At 31.6% G+C, this 21645-nt stretch overlaps 1 protein-coding gene across 1 annotated transcript in view; it reads right to left on the reverse strand.

The window, feature by feature from the left end:
• Positions 1–19120, reverse strand: part of LOC139486096 (uncharacterized) — a 34230-nt gene extending 15110 nt beyond the window's left edge. The window contains exons 1-6 of the mRNA XM_071270800.1: positions 19002–19120; positions 12513–12712; positions 9989–10059; positions 9262–9449; positions 8429–8644; positions 883–1100 (exon numbers count right to left, since the gene is read on the reverse strand). Of these exons, the coding sequence (XP_071126901.1) occupies positions 883–1100; positions 8429–8644; positions 9262–9449; positions 9989–10059; positions 12513–12554 (735 nt within the window). The 5' untranslated portion in view covers positions 12555–12712; positions 19002–19120. The remainder of the gene's footprint in view (positions 1–882; positions 1101–8428; positions 8645–9261; positions 9450–9988; positions 10060–12512; positions 12713–19001) is intronic.
• Positions 19121–21645: the final 2525 nt, after the last annotated feature.

Genomic DNA, 21645 nt, shown 5'->3' on the forward strand with positions numbered 1-21645 from the left:
TCATACATTACGTACAATAAAACATAAGCCTCACCAGCTACTATAGCAAGGCTAAATACTGAATGAACAGCAGAAATCCAGGAATTACTTATTTCTTCTGCCTACTCAACTCTTTCAAGCTTGAAAATTTGAAAAGATTAGGAAATGTCAATAATATTAATAACCGGTTAACTTCACAAATAACAAAAAAACTAGACAAAGTGATGTGCCCACCCTCCACTCCACTTTACTCCACTCTCAAGTAACTGTATTATAACAAAGTCAATGTGAGAATTTCTTTGAGATATTATTGGGTCTGGGAGACACAAATGATGTCCCTGCAGATGCAAAGTCTTATTTTAAAATACACAAAATTGAGCATGGGAGCAGATAGGTGTATGGTTCACTATAGGACTACATCTTGTACAATTGAATACATAACAAAAATGACAAAGTTCAACTTTCTCCCAAAAGAGCAATTATTATAATAAAAAATCTAAACCCTGGCCACATGCACATTTTCAATATATATATTTACAAACAGCCAGCAAAATGATAACATCCTAGCATTCAAACTGTAGGAGAAATTTTCCTGAAATGCTATGCACCTCTTATATATATGCAAGTATATACTCCAAAAATGACAAAGTTGAACTATCACCCAAAAGAGCACATTTTAATCAAAATTAAAACCCTGACCACATGCACACTTTCAATATATGTACAAGCTGGCAGCAAAGTGAAAACTTCCTAGGATTCATACTGTAGGAGAAGTTATGCAGAATAACTATATACCCATAATGGGACAGATGGAAGGAAGGACAGACACTAGGGTAAACAATTAATATGCCCTCAATTTCCAGTTGCAGAGGCATTGCCGGGGCATAAAAACACTACTCTCACCTTCCATGTTAATTGAATAGCTGTTTGATTAATTGGAATGGCACTTAAATCTGTAGGAGCCCAATCTGCTTCATAATATGGCACAGTTTCCGATGAAAATGTGCTTGTTTGTTTCTCTAATGGTGTTGTGCTAGTAGGTTGGCGTGAGGCTGCAGAGCTTGGAGGTCGGGTTGAGGTCACAGAGGTCAGATGTCTATCTGAAGGAGCTTTTGCTGAATCTAACAAAAATAGAAATACAGGAAATAGAAATAAAAATAAATGATAAGTAACAGTATGCATAATGACATATTTGACAGGATTTGTGCCACATAATATGCATCATTAAGCATAACAAAACTGTGACCTATAAATAGACAGTGCTACTCAACTGGATTTATGTGCCTCTTCAGCAATGACCACTCTCTAACATTGTAAAATAAATTATAATTGATGACAACAGTCTCTTTTTGTTTGATTGTGTTCTACTGACAATGACTGATAATTTTAACTGTTTAGTTACTTTCTATTGCCTATAATATTTGCTCATGAAAAGGAGTACATGTATAAATTGTTATTAAAGGGTAATAACTCCTATAAGAAGTCAACTAACAAATTCTGCCATGTCTAAAAAGCCTTGTTTAGATCAAATTTGATTTTATAATTTCTTTTGATTTAAAATAGTTTTTAAGATAAAAGACAAAACTGCAATAACAAGATACAAATAATCATTTAAGGTCAATAACTATTACAACATGTTGTACGGTTACACCACAGTCCCAGGTTAGGGGGAGTGTTGGGATCCCGTTAACATGTTTGTATGTGTCTATCCCAAGTCAGGAGCCTGTATTCAGTAATTGTGGTTTGTTTATGTGTTACATACTTGTTTTTCATTCTTTTTTTGTATATAAATTAGGCCGATAATTTTTTTGGTTGAATAGTTTTACATTTGTCATTTCGTGGCCTTTTATAGCTAACTATGCAGTATGGGCTTTGCTCATTGTTGAAGGCCATAAACATTAAAGTAACGTCAACTAAATAGGAAATAGATCTGAGGTTTGTAGTAATAATTACTATTGTGTATATTAGTTTCATAACATTTAGTTGAGTCAAACTAAAGTTAAAAAACAGAAACCAACTTTGGAGTGGATGTACGTACGAACGTAGAGACACACAAGGATAACACTTAATACCCCCTTCACTACAGCAAAAGCTATCAGTTTTACAACAGGAATGAGGTCGATTACTTTAAAATGTAATCGATTGAATTACAATTACTTTGCTAATAAAATGTAATCGATTACATTACAATTACACCCTATTTCATATGTAATCAATTACATTAGATTACTTTTCTTTAAAGTAATCATGATTACTAAGATTACTTTATGATTACATTGTATATTGAAATTTCAATGTTTTTTATAACTTTTTATCCTCACAAAAAAGCTAATTTTGGTGATTTTTTTAAAAGCCTGAATTTATTCATCTTATTTAAAAGAATTTATTATAGACAAGTACAGTGTAACATGACTGTAATTTGATAAAAATAGCTATAGACAAGTGTCCTTTCTCTATGTAAAAGATATCTTTTTATTTTTTTCTACAAATTTTAACCAACTGCCTAATTAACAAAAAACCTGAACAAATGAGGAAAAATTAATTATAAGTATAGTTTTATTGTCTGTTGGAACATAATTGACACATCCATTAAAGTCATAAGAAACGAGTAACCAGTGAAAAATAATGTTTCTCCAATTCTTTAACCAAAGCAATTTTTTTTCTAATTTGAGGTTTTATATGACTTAAATGTTTTACAGGTGTTAATCACTACATCCCTTTTATTAACAAACAATAGGTGAGCTTATTTGTCAATAAATGAAATCTGGTTTTAACTTCAAATTTGAATTAAGTGGGCTCATGATTTATGTCGACCATCAAAGTCAAATAGGAACTAAATGTTTTCTGCATTTGAGTTTCAATGTAGTTATGTAAAAATATTGGGTAAACTTACATGAAATTGGAGTTAATATCAGAAGTTTTCAATCAAGGGGAAAAAATGCTTTCAAGGCATATTCTTGTACATGTATCATAAGAGCTCAATCTCACAACAAAATATTGGAGAGGCAATTTCCTTTAGTAAACTGTTAACAAAATAAAACACTTGATTATACAAATTTGTTATATAGATGATACAATTTATCACATTAAACAAGGTCCCATCATTGTGAATACCAGTTTCATGATTTTTCATTCAAGCTTTACATTTTCTTATTTTCATATTGTCTATCAAAAACTATTTTCATATATATACAAGATTTGTAATCAGCAAGTAATCATATGAATGTAATCTTAAAGTAATCTAAAAGTAATCATGATTACACCTGTTTTTTGCAATGAAATCGATTACATTATGATTCCTTGTAATCAGAAATGACATGATTACTGATTACATAGGATTACACTGCAAAATGTAATCGATTACAGCTGATTACGATTACTGATTATGTTTACCCCATGCCTGGACTGTAGAAGGAATTGATTACCTAAAATATGTAGGAGGAGTCAATTACCTTGAATCTAAAGGAGGAGTCAATTACCCAACATGCTGTTGTTTTTTATTTGGTCGGGTTGTTGTCTCTTTGACACATTCCCCATTTCCATTCTCAATTTTATATATAAGTGTACTCTATTCAACAAACTGTAAAAATATAAAAAAAAAAAGATGTGGTATGATTGCCAATGAGACAACTCTTCACAAGAGACCAAAATGACACAGAAATTAACAACTATAGGTCACCATATGGCCTTCAAAAAGGAGCTAAGCCCATACCACATAGTCAGCTATAAAAGGCCTTGAAATGAAAATGTTAAACAATTCAAACAAGAAAACTCTTGAAATGAAAATGTTAAACAATTCAAACAAGAAAACTAACGGCCTTATTTATGTACAAAAAATGAACATAAAACAAATAGTAACACATAAACAAACAACAAACACTGAATTACAGGCTCCTGACTTGAAACAAGCACATACATACATAATGTGGCGGGGTTAAACATGTTAAGGGGATCCCAACCCTCCCCCTAACCTGGGACAGTGGTATAACAGTACAACATAAGAACGAACTATAACCAGATGCTCCGCAGGGCGCAGCTTTATACCATTGCAGAGGTTGAACCCTGAACAGTTGGGGCAAATATGGACACAACATTCAAGCTGAATTCAGCTCTAAATTTGGATTGTGATTAAATAGTTGACACAGCATAGGTTTCTGGCACAGAATGAATGTGGTCTAATGAACTTAAAATTTTTGTTTTGCCTTTGAGCAATTCACTATGCTGTTGAATATTAATTCTCTCAAAAAAATGTTTGAAGAAATCTGAAATGAGAAAATTTGAACCCCCCCCCCAATTTTTTTTTCAAATCCCCCTTTCCTTTATTCCAAAACCAATCTCAATTCAAATTTCTAATGGAGTTTGCAACAATAGCTACTCATTTAAATACATCATAAAATATTAAAATGTAAAAAAAAGTGCTTGTTATCACTGAATGGTAAAGATTGTTTTAATTTATCAGTTGGTAGTAAAAGTGAATATACATTGTATATTGAATAAAACAATGATTTAAATTTATTCAACTACTATTTTGGACAAAGAAAGATAACTCCAATTGAAATTTCTTGCTATTGCACAATATTGTGCAATTAAATATTTCTTGCTATTGCGCAATACTGTGCAATTGAAAATACTTGCTACTGCACCAAATACTGTGCAATTGAAGATTTCTTGCTATTGCCCAATACTGTGCAATTGAAAATTTTGTGCTATTGCACAATACTGTGCAAATGAAGATTTCTTGCTATTGCTGAGTACTGTGCAATAGAAAATTTCTTACTATTGCACAATACTTAATGTAATAATTTTGGATTCTGATTTGGACCAACTTGAAAACTGGGCCCATAATTAACCAGATGCTCTGCAGGGCGCAGCTTTATACGACCGCAGAGGTTGAACCCTGAATGGTTGGGGCAAGTATGGACACAACATTCAAGCTGGATTCAGCTCTAAATTTGGATTGTTGTAATAATTTTGGATTCTGATTTGGACCAACTTGAAAACTGGGCCCATAATTAACCAGATGCTCTGCAGGGCGCAGCTTTATACGACCGCAGAGGTTGAACCCTGAACGGTTGGGGCAAGTATGGACACAACATTCAAGCTGGATTCAGCTCTAAATTTGGATTGTGATTAAATAGTTGACACAGCATAGGTTTCTGACACAGAATGAATGTGGTCTAATGAACTTAAAAATTTTTTTTTGCCTTTGAGAAATTCACTATGCTGTAGAATATTAATCCTCTCAAAAAAATGTTTGAAGAAATTTTCTTTTTATTTATGAAATCTGAAATGAAAAAAATTGACCCCCCAATTTTTTTTCACATCCCCCTTTCCCTTATTTCAAAACTGATCTCAATTCAAATTTCTAATGAAGCTTGCAACAATAACTACTCATTTAAATACATCATAAAATATTAAAATGTAAAAAAAACTGCTTGTTATCACTGAATGGTAAAGATTGTTTTAATCTATCAGTTGGTAGTAAAAGTGAATATACATTGTATATTGTATAAAACAATGATTTAAGTTGATTCAACTACTATTCTGGACAAAGAAAGATAACTCTAATTGAAATCCAATTGGAATTTCTTGCTATTGCACAATATTGTGCAATTAGATATTTCTTGCTATTGTGCAACACTGTGCAATTGAAAATATTTGCTATTGCACAATACTGTGCAATTGAAGATTTCTTGCTATTGCACAATACTGTGCAATTGAAGATTTCTTGCTATTGCTGAATACTGTGCAATTGAAAATTTCTTGCTATTGCACAATACTGAATATAATAATTTTGGATCCTGATTTGGACCAACTTGAAAACTGGGCCCATAATCAAAAATCTAAGTACATGTTTAGATTCAGCATATCAAAGAGGCCCAAGAATTCAATTTTTGTTAAAATCAAACTTAGTTTAATTTTGGACCCTTTGGACTTTAATGTAGACCAATTTTAAAACGGGACCAAAAATTAAGAATCTACATACACAGTTAGATTTGGCATATCAAAGAACCCCAATCATTCAATTTTAGATGAAATCAAACAAAGTTTAATTTTGGACCCCGATTTGGACCAACTTGAAAACTGGGCCAATAATAAAAAATCTAAGTACATTTTTAGATTCAGCATATCAAGGAACCCCAAGGATTCAATTTTTGTTAAAATCAAACTAAGTTTAATTTTGGACCCTTTGGACCTTGATGTAGACCAATTTGAAAACGGGACCAAAAATTAAGAATCTACATACACAGTTAGATTCGGCATATCAAAGAACCCCAATTATTCAATTTTTGATGTAATCAAACAAAGTTTAATTTTGAACCCTTTGGGCCCTTTATTCCTAAACTGTTGAGACCAAAACTCCCAAAATCAATACCAACCTTCCTTTTATGGTCATAAACCTTGTGTTTAAATTTCATTGATTTCTATTTACTTAAACTAAAGTTATTGTGCGAAAACCAAGAATAATGCTTATTTGGGCCCTTTTTTGGCCCCTAATTCCTAAACTGTTGGAACCAAAACTTCCAAAATCAATCCCAACCTTTCTTTTGTGGTCATAAACCTTGTGTCAAAATTTCATAGATTTCTATTAACTTAAACTAAAGTTATAGTGCGAAAACCAAGAAAATGCTTATTTGGGCCCTTTTTGGCCCCTAATTCCTAAAATGTTGGGACCAAAACTCCCAAAATCAATCCCAACCTTCCTTTTGTGGTTATAAACCTTGTGTTAAAATTTCATAGATTTCTATTCACTTTTACTAAAGTTAGAGTGCGAAAACTAAAAGTATTCAGACGACGACGACGACGATGCAGACGACGACGCCAACGTGATAGCAATATACGACGAAAAATTTGAATGCGGTCGTATAAAAATTTAAGTACATGTTTAGATCAGCATATCAAAAAAGACCAAGAATTCAATTTTTGTTAAAATCAAACTAAGTTTAATTTTGGACCCTTTGGACTTAAATGTAGACCAATTTGAAAACGGGACCAGAAATTAAGAATCTACATACACAGATAGATTTGGCATATCAAAGAACCCCAATTATTCAATTTTTGATTAAATCAAACAAATTTAATTTTGGACCCCGATTTGGACCAACTTGAAAACTGGGCAAATAATCAAAAATCTTAAGTACATTAATTTTTTAGATTCAGCATATCAAAGAACCCCAAGGATTCAATTTTTGTTAAAATCAAACTAAGTTTAATTTCGGACCCTTTGGACCTTAATGTAGACTAATTTGAAAACGGGACCAAAAATTAAGAATCTACATACACAGTTAGATTTGGCATATCAAAAAACCCTAATTATTCAATTTTTGATGAAATCAAACAAAGTTTAATTTTGGACCCTTTGGGCCCCTTATTCCTAAACTGTTGGGACCAAAACTCCCAAAATCAATCCCAACCTTCCTTTTATGGTCATAAACCTTGTGTTTAAATTTCATAGATTTCTATATACTTATACCAAAGTTATGGTGCAAAAACCAAGAAAAATGCTTATTTGGCCCCTTTTTGGCCCCTTTATTCCTAAACTGTTTGAACCTCAACTCCCAAAATCATTCCCAACCTTCCTTTTGTGGTCATAAACCTTGTGTTTAAATTTCATTGATTTCTATTTACTTATACTAAAGTTATTGTGCCAAAACCAAGAATAATGCTTATTTGGGCCCTTTTTTGGCCCCTTATTCCTAAACTATTGTAACCAAAACTCCCAAAATCAATCCCAACCTTTCTTTTGTGGTCATAAACCTTGGGTCAAAATTTCATAAATTTCTATTTACTTAAACTAAAGTTATAGTGCGAAAACCAAGAAAACGCTTATTTGGGCCCTTTTTGGCCCCTAATTCCTAAAATGTTGGGACCAAAACTTCCAAAATCAATTCCAACCTTCCTTTTGTGGTCATAAACCTTGTGTTAAAATTTCATAGATTTCTATTCACTTTTACTATAGTTGAGTGCAAAAACTAAAAGTATTCAGACGACGATGACAACGCCACAGACGAGGACAACGACGACGCAGACGACGACGCCATCATGATACCAATATACGACCAAAAAATTTTCAATTTTTGCGGTCGTATAAAAATCAGATAAAAAGGCTTAACTCATCAGATGGACAAAAATACAAGTGGACATGGCTGGGTACAAGAAAAAGACAATAAGTACAGATCTGAGAGTACTCGCAGTTAACTGGCAGCTAGTTCAAAGCCACTAACAACTAATAAAAAAATCAAACATCTAAGACTGAATCAATGCATGAAACCTGGATAAAATTGATAAATAGTGGCCAGTTCTTCAAAATGTGAAGTTTTACAATTATAGTGACCTTGATCAATATGCCTCTTATTTTTTCTGTTGGTCACAATATCATTGACATAAACTCTTTCATTTACAATATTAATCCTGCTGACATCTGCATACATTTTATCAATTCAAATACCTGCAGGGAAATGTGTCTTTTCACAAAACTGTCTATCTTTATCTCCAAACCAAGTCCATGTTAGATTGACACTACATCTAGCCGTCACATTGTGTAGTAAGGTATATCCCTCATTACACACTGGTGTGCAATTCCTATATGGGGTTACTTCATTTAGGAGTAGGTTTTTCTCACAGTTCCAAGAATAACTGTCAGCAGCTGACAATGGATCACAGGCTGAAATAGCATAATGATAGTAATCCAAATATGTAATTTAAATACTTATGATACAGATTTATAATAACAATTTTTTTAATTAAGTCTTCATATTTCTTGAATTCTTCTTCACTTTATCCCTTTCTGCACCCATTGTATAAAAAAATTTAATCAACCTGTGGTTCATTTGATCTCAGTTTTTCATTGGTTAAAATCCAATTATGACGTCGAATTTTCTTGTTTTCCTCTGAATTTCCTACTGTGACAGCATGAAAAAAGGTCGACCATGCATGATGACTTCACATAGAAAGAACACATCTTTTTGCAGATCAGTCGCAAAGAAGGAATAAGTTTGCCTGCGTATTGTTTGAAAATCATTAGAGAAACAGATTCCACCACCAAATCTCGTGTAATACGATATTTATCCACTCTCGACAGTTAAATTTTAAATATTTAAAACACTCGGCGAGCCTCATGTTTTAAATTTGAAAATTTAACTGTTTTGTGTGGATAAATGTTATATTACACTCGATGCAGTGGTAGAATCTATATATATACAATTCTATATAAAAAATACATACTTTGTTATACATTTAAATTCAGGTTAACCCATGAAATCATGAAAAATTGTAGCTTACTTGGAATCTCTGTGTCAGGAACACCAGCATAAAACCAAGCATATTTTAAATAAGGATGTTTGTTGTCCCAGTTTTTGTTGGAACAGTTGTCATTGATGTATCCCTTTTTATTATATTCATAAGGGCTTATAACACTGCTGTTCACCCTGCATAAATGCCATTCGTGCACAAATGTATTTTCATACAACCTGAAATAAAAATCCAAGGATATTAAATATAATGTTGGACAGTCTATACAGATACCAAATGTTTCTCGTTTCTCATTTTTATATAGATTAGACCGTCGGTTTTTCCATTTAAATGGTTTTACACTAGTATAATTTGGGGCCCAGGTTTATAGCTTGCTGTTTGGTGTGAGCCAAGGCTTTGTGTTGAAAGACATACCTTAACCTTTAACTGTTTACTTTTATAAATTGCTACTTGGATGGAGAGTCGTCTCATTGATTGGCACTCATACCACATCTTCCTATATCTATTGACAACATCTTGACAACGTATATTATTGTTGTATGACATCAGCAAAGTCATATAAGTGAGTTTATTTCACATGAAATTATCAGTTTTTATTTCACTGGGAAATCACAATCATGACAGTCATGAGAGTTATTCATTGCAACCAATATAATTAACATATTTCTTTATGTCATCAGTCCTTCCTAATTCTTACCATGATTACTGTTCAAAATGTATATCAATTCAAAATTTACATTACTACTTATACACTTACAAATTCTCAGGTTCATCGTCCAATAAGATGAAATCTCCTCCACCTTTGAACTTTAAACATACAGCTTTATGCTAAAAACAAAAATTGAAACAAACTTGATATTTTTATTAAGTAAAATCTCATTCTAGTGTCTTTTTTTAAGTTGACAGTGAACATGATGAATGTACAGCTAGAAGAATTTTTGTTAGTTAAAGTATGAAAGGTTGACTTTATACATCAACATAAACTTATAAACCTTTATCAATGTGGTGACTGGTACTCATTATTCCTGATAAATGCACTAAAGAATGTCCCTAGAAAATATGTCAAAGATATAAATTTGTCCATTTTGGCAACATGCTTTATCACATGTCGGTTTGTAGGGAAATCAGGGTCAAAACATTTATTAAAAGTTATATATTTTAGGAATGACATATCATATATATAATAAACATGATTAACATGTGAACTAAATTTTAAGTTTTTTGTTTTGTATTAACATGTGAACTAAATTTTAAGTTTTTTGTTTTGTATTAACATGTGAACCATAACTTGATGGTAAATTTGTAACCTTAAGCATAACTTTAGCAGCATATAACATGTATGTTTGTTGTTGTCTTGTTTAGTATATAGATTAGACCATTGGTTTTTCTGTAAGAATGGTTTTACAATAGTAATTTTTGGGGCCCTTAAAATGTATAGCTTCTTGTAGGGTGTGAACCAATGCTTCTTATTCATTGTTATTGAAGGCCGTCTTTTGACTTAATATGGTTTCCATTTACAAATTGTGACTTGGATGGAGAGCTGTCTCATTCGCACTCATACCACATCTTCTTATATCTAAACATGATATATTGGACAGACTTTTTAAAATGTATGGATTTATCTAAAAAAGATAAATATATAATGTGCCTCTACTTTAGTAGACAGGGGAAACAAACCCACACAGAACAATATCTCCTGTGTAGGACTTATAAGGCCACACCACCTTGGGGCGAGCGAGCGAATTTTTTTTGTTCTTAAAAAAAGTTTTTGACAGGGGAGTGGTCTGCAAGATGAGTGAGCGATATTTTTTTTTTTTTTAACGTGTTACAAGCTAGGTTTATCAAACAAAATAGGAAGGAAAAGCACTGATGTTTTGATGCATCAGGATTGTTATCCCATTTGAATACATTATTCTGACTCTAAGCAAACAACTGTAGACTCTTTCACCTTGCAGCAGCAAATATTTGAAAAAAAACCTCTTAAATGTGACTTAGAAATGGCAATACCAATGGCCGTCACAAATGTAAAGAGCATGCAAAACACATGACAATAACTAAATTGATACTTTCAGTTTGTAATTTTTTGGTGAACAGCCTTTTTTGACAATGTTTAAGGTTTAATTAAATTCCACCAAGGGCTGTTCCAAAAATAAATGTATGGGGGGAGGAAAGGAAGGCACTTTTTATTTGACCCCACCATGCATACATTTTAAATTGGATATTTCTTTTAAATGTTCAAGCAATCTTTCTTAAATACCCACCACCAATAAAATTTTAATACAGGTGCCTTCCTCCCCCCATACAATTAATTCTGGAAAGGCCCTAAACAAAACATGGGATTTTCTCATGGTTGAAGAATTCTTGGTTGCCTATAACTGCTTACATCTACTTCTTTTGAATTTTGGTGGATACATTTTGTAGTTGTCTTATTGGCAATTAACCACATCTCCTTATTGTTATATTAAAAGAGCTGTGCTTGGAAACTAAAAGACAAACAGAAGGATATGTGTTCTCATCAAAAGTAGCTACTACTGTGAATTGTAAGATGCACTCTGGGAATGAATAAATTTTTAATATCAGATAGATTTATTTTGATAGTAGGATCTTGATATATTTCACAGTAAATTGCAGTCTTCTATGGATGTAGTCTACATTTGTATATATACCACAAAGCATTTTAAAGTTTATTCTGCACAATTGTCACTGATTCTAAAGTATCTGAAGATCACCCACACTCTATAGTACTAGCCAGGTCAATAAGGTCACACAACTGTTTCTCTGGGCCTATCAATTTCTCCTTGCCCTGTTCACACGATTTTGGTTTAGGGTTTTAGGAAGTTCTATTGGTTTTTTTTCATTAACACTGCGAACACAGTTTTTACGGGGACCTGTTGGTAATTCATTTAAATTATGGGTTTCTTCTATCTAATTCACAAATTTCCTTTTTATTGATTGATCACACATGCGTTTAAACCCAGATTTGATAATATGCAAAAATAAAGCGTCAGTGAGAAAAAAAAAATTCAAGGCAAGACTAATTTCGGAGCGGCATGCGGACCAAAAAAATACGGAAGTGGTAGTTTTTTTGTTTGTTGAAAACTTGATTTCTCAAAAACAGGAGCAGGAAAATCCAAAGAACTATAAATGAAATTGGTGTGGCCTTATATACTTTTTCACTTTAAAAAAATTGTTATGTATAAATATACCTTTTGGTTGTCATGAAACTCACCAATGAAAAAGACTTAATTATACAACACTGAATTATTGTATAATAAACTTACCAAAAATAAAGCAAAAAACAGACAGATACTAAAATCTGTCATTCTTCATACTGCTACTACTTTACATTATACTGATACTAGAAGTAAATGCTGCAGATTTCTTTCCTTGTGCATTTACTACCTCCAGACAGGAAACTCTGATTTTAAAGTAGCATACTCAAATAAACATGATAAATAGTGCTGGTGATTTCTTAATCAATCTGGAAAATAAAATTATATATGACAGATTCATATCTTGATCATTGCTAAATATGCTGCATAGTCACATGCATTAACAGGCCCTTTTTTGTGAGTTGGGAATAATATCTGAAGAATCACAGACACAGGGCGCTAGGGCTGCCAAGTCTCACATATGAGGTTCACATTTTCATGCTTATTTGTCTGCATTTTCATTTGATCTATTGTTTTTTGCTTTGATCTTTACAGTTTTTGCCAAATCTCACACATTTGCTTCATGAAAAGTTGGCAGAATTGCAATATTTTTTCAACATACTGGTATTTATGGTAACAAATTTTGGAGGTAGAGTTAACTCCCTTATATATCCATTCAGATTTTTAAAATTTAACCTGTAGGATAAAAAAAGTCATAGAGGCTTCTTTCTAGAATTTATCTTGACTGAACTTATATAGTCTTTAATAGTTGTCTTCGTTTTTCATAAAGTTTTTATTTCATGGACAATATGTCATGAACAATATACCAATTATCAAATCAATATCTTCAAGTATGACAAGCCTCAACACCAATAAATATTGACAAGATGGAGCAAGAGTTATCATCACACCCTAATTATTAGTAATAAAAATTTTGTATCATATTTATTTAATGGACTGAGACAAGGTTTTGATAGTTTAGTTTAAGGAAAAATTTCAGAATCAAAAGAATGGAAAATAATTTTTCAGCTAATTCTCAGGCCTCGACTTTTCTGTGTTGGTTTTTTTTGAATCTGGAATTTAGGGAAATCAAAACATCTTTCAAAAAATGTCTTCCGGTTTGTTAAATATGTTTAAAAAATACAGTGAGCATGGTGAGAGTGAAACCTTTTATCATGTTTATCTCAATAACAATAAAAATAAACCAGGTGCTCCGCAGGGCGCAGCTTTATACGACCCCAGTGATCGAACCCTGAACAGTTGGGGCAAATTTGGTCACAATATTAAAGCTTGATACCGTCTGAATTTTGATTGTGATCAAATTTTTGACATAATATAGGTTTCTGCCACAAAATTAATGTGGTTCAAGATCTAACACATCTATTGCACAATACTCTGCAATTGAATATATATTATTGAAACTTTTCAAAATTTGAAATTTGAAAAATGTTGAAAAAAAAAAATCCCTTACAAAAAATGGTAAACTGAGATCTCCCCCCCCCCCAATTTATTGAACCCCCCCCCCCCCCCCCCCTTGGAGCAATAACCCTTAAACTCAATCCGATGCTTTCCTTTGTAATATTGAACCTTGTAGTACGATTTCAGAGAGATCCATACACTTAAACACAAGTTATTGTCATGATTGTTTGGAAGCTAGAAACATGCTTCTTTTTGGCCCTTTTTTGGTCCTTAATTCCTAAATATTTTAGGCAATTAACCCAAAACTTAATCCCAGCCTCCCCTTTGTTATATGGTACATTGTGGTACAATTTCAGAGCAATCCATGCAATTACACACAAGGTATTGTCTGGAAACTAGAAAAATGCTTGTTTTGGCCCCTTTTTGGTCCTTAATTCCTAAACTTTGGCCCCATAACCCCTTAAATGAATCTAAACCTTCTACTTGTGATTTTAAACATTACAGTATACTTTCAGAGCAATTGAAATACTGGTAAACAAGTTATTATCCTGAAACTAGAAAAATGCTTGTTTTGGCCCCTTTTGGGCCCCTAATTCCTAAACCGTTTGGACCATCATCCCCAAAATAAATCACAACCTTCCTTTTGTGGTATTGAACCTTCTGAAAAAAATTCATTATGATCTATTCACTTAAACTAAAGTTATTATCCGGAAACCAAAGTGTCTTCGGAGGACGACGACATCATACCATTATACGAACCCAAAATTTTTTTGGGGTCGTATAAAAACTAAAGGTCAAAGCTATAAAGTAACTGCAAATTGCCTAAAATCAGATGGAATATTTTATAATCTCAAATTTGTGCTCATGTATCTATTATTATGCATGTTAGTATACTGTTATTTTAAAAAAGATTGACCCCTTAAATAACATGAATAAGGATCCTGCATATACATGTACAAATATGCAAGTCAAATAATCTAAAAGCAACAAACATACATGTGAAAAACCCTTCATAAGCCTAAGACTACAAGAAAATGTTGTTGGGTTGCTGTCTTTGTTAACAAAACTCTAGCATTATTTTATCAAGGTGTATTTATGACTAACTATCAAGGGTACTACTTGTACAAGTCTTTTAAAATTTCTTGAAAAAGTAAATATTAATGTAGCAGAGTGATTTTTATGATCATTTTATATATTGTAAAAATCATCTATTTAATTACTATATTTATTATAAAGCTTAATTACGTATTTATAATATTGTATATTTAGTTTAAATTATTACTTGCAAACTTTACTTTTATGTATAGTAATATTCACGTTATTTTCTATGAATATTCATTAGGGATTTACTTGAATTGTTGTATTTGATTGGCTGTTAGTATTTCGCGGTCAAGTTTAATTTCCTTTGTTTTGTACCTGTCTATTTCCACGCGGTCAAGTTTAATTTCCTTTGTTTTGTACCTGTCTATTTCCACGGACGATTGCCGTGACAGTCCATTGAATTTATGTCTGTTAATATTGACCACATATAGTTTACCTGTATCATGTGTAAACCTTATATTTTGGACAACATAATTATAGAATACTGTAAGTTACTTCTTTATTAACATTTTTTATATTTTTTCACGTAAATGATATTCTAGTAAAGTTTATATTTGTCTTGTAATGTTCTCCTCATATCGCATGCATGTACATGATGTAACACAAGTACACAAGATGTACGTGAGAGTATTTTATTAAGCTATAAGTATATGATTTTATAATCTACGGTTTATTTGCGAGGGTAGAATTGTATTGTTAATTTGCGTACGTTACTATTTGATTATTATCATGAATAGTCTATATTTTCATAAATGACGGCTTATTAAGTGAAAGACGGAAAAGTGTTTCCATTTATCATGTTTATATAAAGTAATAGTTTTGTAGTAAATAGTTTTTATCAAGTACAAATATGAAGGAGTAAAGAATATTTATTACATTGTATATTTTTATAATTAGAGTCCGAGTATTTATGTTCGTATTTTGGTTTCAGGACTCCATGTAATGTGTAATTATATAGGACACATGATTGTGTGATGTTTATTTGATGTGCCGTTAACCTTACTAGTACAACTCACTCCACAAGTGGTAAGAGTATATATATTTATAGTTTGGCATTCTTAATATTGTATTGTAAACATTGATAATACATGTAATATTGAAATCATTAGTTTTTATGATTAATATATTTGCAACTTTAGGATTGTTGTATAATATTATGTATTTGATTATTATACGTATTATATATTTTAATGAATTTATTATTAATAAATGTAGATATAACATTTATTATATACCGTTTGTAAGGGTAAATCAGTAGTGAATACATATACACGGATACACGTAAATTACATATCACAAAGTATTTAGGTCAATTCTATTGTATGAGTACACATGACACAATGTCAATTTCACTGACTGTAAACAATGAACAACTTATCCTGCAATACATTTTACTTGCTACTTAGTTAATAACAGATAAATGAACTATTTATTTTATTTCTGTATTACATAATCTGTGATATTTTAAAAGTATATATTTATGTTATATGAAATAGCTTGTTATTTATACTGTATATGTTGTATTGCTATTTCAGACTTGTTTTTATCTACTGGTACAATAAATTATCAGGGATTGTAAAAAAAATATGCATACAAACAGTTTTTCTTTGGAAAAAAATGAAGGGGAGATTATTCAAACCTTATACATGTCATGAATGTTAAGACAGTATGAATAACAAATTTACTTATTTAACATATCTGTATATATATAAAGCATATTATTTGCTTCTTCAATTTTAAAAATAAAAGTAATTTGTACAAGTATATCAGTTAGTACCCCTGTAAGACTGCCTGTCAAACATGTTGAAGGCTTAATTAGCAGATGTATCTGTGATAAATATCAAACATAAAATGAAATTGAAACATAATCATCTGTGTATTTACTTTAGAAGGGGGAGGACAGTTTTCGGGACTCTGGATGGGGTGAATTTAAGCTCGGGATTTCCGGATCCAGGAAGTCTTTTTTTTCAAATTTCAGGATGTTAGGATTTAGATTTCTTTAAATTTGGGACCTTGGTTTTACGCCCTAGATTTTGGGATCAGAACCCATCCGACCCCACCTATTTAGAAGTAAACATGGTAAGATAGGAGAGTTAAAACAAAAAATTGAAGAAAAAAACCTTGAGTTATATCTACAAATGTTCTACATGTTCTATATATATCATGTATATCTGAAGTCACCATATGATACTAACTTCATGAATATAATATATTAAATCTAATGAAATATCAACAATTCTGCTTATTTTTGTACTACATGTATATTCTCAGTGTGCAGTATCCCAAACTCTATCTGACGGACTATTAAAATGTCAGACAAAAATTCAGACAGAAATTTTTTAATTTTTTAGTTGAAAATATATATATGGGCGTTTTTCAATAAAAACGTATTTTCTTGTCCTATCCACTTTAAAAAAATGTTTTTGATCTTTGCAAGTAATTTTTTGTGCAGTCAGTACATTGAATTAGATTTAACATTTTTAAGCAAAGAAACAGTTTATTTTTAGAGGGATTGATAAGATATTGACTCCTGAATGGTCCAAAACAACCAAAATGGCATGTCCCTAGACCGCCTGTTCAACATTCATACTCTAAAATATCGTAAAAAAATGAAGAAATAAATGTTTTTTTTACTTTACATAAGTTCTTTAATAATTCAAAAGTATGTTCAGAGCCAACATATTCTAATAAACACATTTCAATATAGGTTTTTTAATTTCAGAAGGTGTGTCCCTCACAAAATGTCCACTACGAAACGAAGTCATTAAAATTTGCCAATAAACAGTTTTATAAAATCAATGTAATTTTTGTTTGCAAGAGATATATACATTAGGGTCTTACAAAAGAAGTGATGCATTTATAATGGTAAATAAATTGTTGGTAAGAAAAATTGAGCACATCAAATGGACCAGAGTGATACCGTATTTTTGATAATGTCCCCTACGAAACGGGTCAAATCTCCTTCAGTATCTGGTTTTAAAATTATGAAAAAAATATCAGTGTACAGCTTGATAAATGCTTTGATGAATACAATCAGTCTTGTTATTATTGCAATATAGAGATTGTGGGGGGAAAATAAAACATCCGAATACGTCCCTTACGAAACGGTCCCCTACGAAACAAGTATGGGAGAAAAACGTTTCGTAGTGGACACTACCACTACCATGGAGTCTTTTTTTAATCTTTTTTCAATTATATTCGTGCAAAACAAATAACAAGGGTTAGTTTCATGTAATTTTTATTATGTTTTTATTAACATATAATAGGGTTGATGTCTACTACGAAACTTTTTGTCCACTACGAAACGGTTTTGTCCACTACGAAACGCCTCAAAATGTCAACTACGTAACGTGAGTTGAACCTTCATATGTGAAGTACTGTCTAATCTTTATCGATAAAAATGGTTTTCCAATTCAGAAAAAAAATGATATTTTTCTAGTATTTAAAGTAAACAAACTGGAATGTCTATAGGAAACATTTAAAATTGCAAAAAATATGTGTGTTTAGAAGAAATTTCGTAGGGGACAAAAGTCCCCTACGAAACAGTACACAAATTACATGAATTATGAAAATAATATCATTTTAAAGAATATTTAAGATTGCACTTTTTGTTTACAAACAGGTCTATTATAGAAGTATTCAAAATAACTCTTGAAATTAAATTTTAGACAAGTTGATTTTCCATTTTTTTTAGGTCTGAAAGTTACGCTTTTATTGAAAAACGCCCATATACATGATATAGTACATGTAGTAGAAAATGTCATATTTCTTTTTGGGTCAGACAAACCCTAAAACAGTTTGGCACAATCTATATTCTTTGACACCATTGATTTGAGGGACTGGGTTCCCCGGCTTCCCCTTATAAATGGAACTCTTTTTATGGTTACTATAATTTGACAGTTTTTACCTTTTCCACTGCAAATGTTAGATCATTATGACTTCGTGAAATGCTATTTATTATTTTTTTCTGTTACACCTTCCTTGCAAGAAGTCATATGATTTATACTATTTATGGGTCCCCCTTTTTTCTATTTTTTTGGTTCGACAATCTTTGTCGAAATGTTCTGTCAGAATATTCGATTTTCATTTTACTGTTACCTAGTCGCATGTTAAATCTGCAAAAATCATAGTGAGATGCTTATCTGTTTATCAAAACAAAACCAAAATGTCATCATCGCATTGCTTCCTTCTCAGCCTTGGGTCAGAATTTCATGTACAAAGGTGTTTTCGTCACCTGATAGATCGGCACTTACACTGAAATATAGATCATTATCCTTTTTCAAAAACATTTCTGCTTCAAAAATCAAATAATTACCAATAAGGGTATTGTTACATTGGAAACTAATTTCCGGAATGCAAGAGGTGTCAGATAACCAATTCAAAATCTTTATCTATTCAACCGTGTGCATAGTGTTTAGTGTAACTTCACTGATAGAAACCAGGTTTTATCATGAGTTGTACTTGTAAGAGAATAGGAGGACGAAACTGATAACAGAGGGACAGTCAAACTCATAAATCGAAAATAAGCTGACAACGCCACATGGCTAAAAAAAGAGAAGGACAAACAGACAAACAATAGTACACATGTCACAACATAGAAAACTAAAGAATAAGCAACACGAACCCCACCAAAAACTAGGTGTGATCTCAGGTGCTCTGGAAGGGTTTAAGCAGATCCTGCTCCACATGTGGCATCCGTCGTGTATTTATCTCACCTTTCTACATGACAATTTTCAACCCATGTTTATAAAGTATTATAAGAAAGAACTGTCCTTCGGAAGACTATTTTAAATTATAATAACTTACTTAAATTAACCCCTGATTTTCTGTAAATCTTAAATAAGTAATAGTATACTATAAGGAATCCTCAATCTTTATTACGAACACATAGATAATTTCATTTTGGCTCAAAATGAACTAAATAATTTAAATTTCGTTTTCCCCATAACTTTTAATTTCTGCATTGATTAGTTTAAGCAGAGATATATAATACAATTATTATTTTTATTATGGTAAATATTTTAAGAAAGATTTATGTTCCAAAACAAAGTAAAAAGCTACAAAAGACCTATGTAAATTTTCAAATGAAGACGTATCGAAGTCACATGATGTCTTACTTTATACTTGGATATAATTTGAGGGACATAATCTGATAATCCAAGAGAATGATTGAAACATTATAATATACAACAAAGGTTTTTTTTTTATAGTTTTAGTTGTCTATGTTGTATGTTGTATACTGTTGTTTTTCGTCCTTTTCTCTTTTTTTTTTGCCATGGCATTCGGTTATTTGTTTCCGACTTTTGAGTTTAAATGTAAATTTTGTAGGCCTATATATTTTGGATCTTTATCTTTTAGCAATGGCACTAGCTACGAATACCAGCAACAAGTAATAATAAAAATATTTAATCATATATGAGGGGGGATAGGAGGGTCCTGATCCCGAAATCCCGGGCTTAAAAACACGAAATCCCAAAATCCCGGGCTTAAAAAAACGAAATCCCGATGTCCCGAAATTCGAATAAAGAAATTCCCGGATCCCGAAAGGGTCAATCCCAAAATCCCGAGCTTAAAAACACCCGATCCCGGAGTCCCGATAAAGGTTTTACAACCCCCCCCCCCCCCCCCCCATATATATACTTCCCGGAAACTTATTACCGAAATATGTCTCCAGACGGGACCCCGATATCATACCGAAATTGTTTGTAGTTACTTGCAAAATTTTACGTTTACAAATAATCAGTCTATGATCTAAGCCCGAGAATTTGCATCAAAATGATGTTGAATAAAAAGTGAACTTATCTCCTGCACCACTTAGAAAACACCATATTTTCAAATTAAACTGTCACATGGTTTCTCTCTCAATCTATAGGTGACAATTGTTGCAAGAAGGGATAAAAATGAAATACACAATACCAATCAAGAAAAGTATCTTTTTTTTCATTATATATGTGATTTTGATTTTTTTACAAAATTTAATTTTTTCAATAAATTGCAAGATTAAAATAATTTAAAAACCATATATAAAAATAATTAGTTTTCAAATAAATCTTGAAACGCAGGATACATCAAAGGATATTTCTAAAATTTTATTTTTTTTAAATTTAGAAAAAAGGGGGAGGGTCAACCCCAAATGTGCCTGTGCATTTTCCTGAAATTTTCAAAGTTTTACATTTTTGTGTTTAAAACATCTGTTAGTTAAGTAATGTTATCGGTCGCCTTATCAGTATTAAATGACAGATTTATAGCACTACTTAACCATTTTATTATTGAGAGAAGATATCAAATTTTCGCTTTCTTGTGCATGGATCCATGACTGTAATGTTTTTTTTTCTGTATGTTGCATCGATATACTTTTGCCGTCTTCTTAATTGTCAGTGTCACGTATGGTTTGTTCTACACATTTCACCAAATTGATATGACTGAATAAAAATAATATTTATAGAACAAAGTAATGATGAATTATAATAAATTAAAGGCCACATGCATGAGTCTTACACGTATCTTGAGGATTAACCATGTTAACAAAAATAACTTTCAAAATTTCGTATTTGAATTCATTTCACAGATTTCTCATAAATCAAACATTTTTTTTATATAATCATTTGCCTAGCTGTCTGAATAAATTTTACGGATAACAGTAGCAGCATTTTCACGACCGTCACTCGGCTAACCGAGAAATTGGTCGGTTAATCTACCCAAGGATTTGTATAGTAAGAAGGATTGGAATCTCGCGGTTTAT

Source organism: Mytilus edulis, chromosome 8 (genome assembly GCF_963676685.1).
Source record: "Mytilus edulis chromosome 8, xbMytEdul2.2, whole genome shotgun sequence".
In the NCBI taxonomy this organism is placed as follows: Eukaryota; Metazoa; Mollusca; class Bivalvia; order Mytilida; family Mytilidae; genus Mytilus; species Mytilus edulis.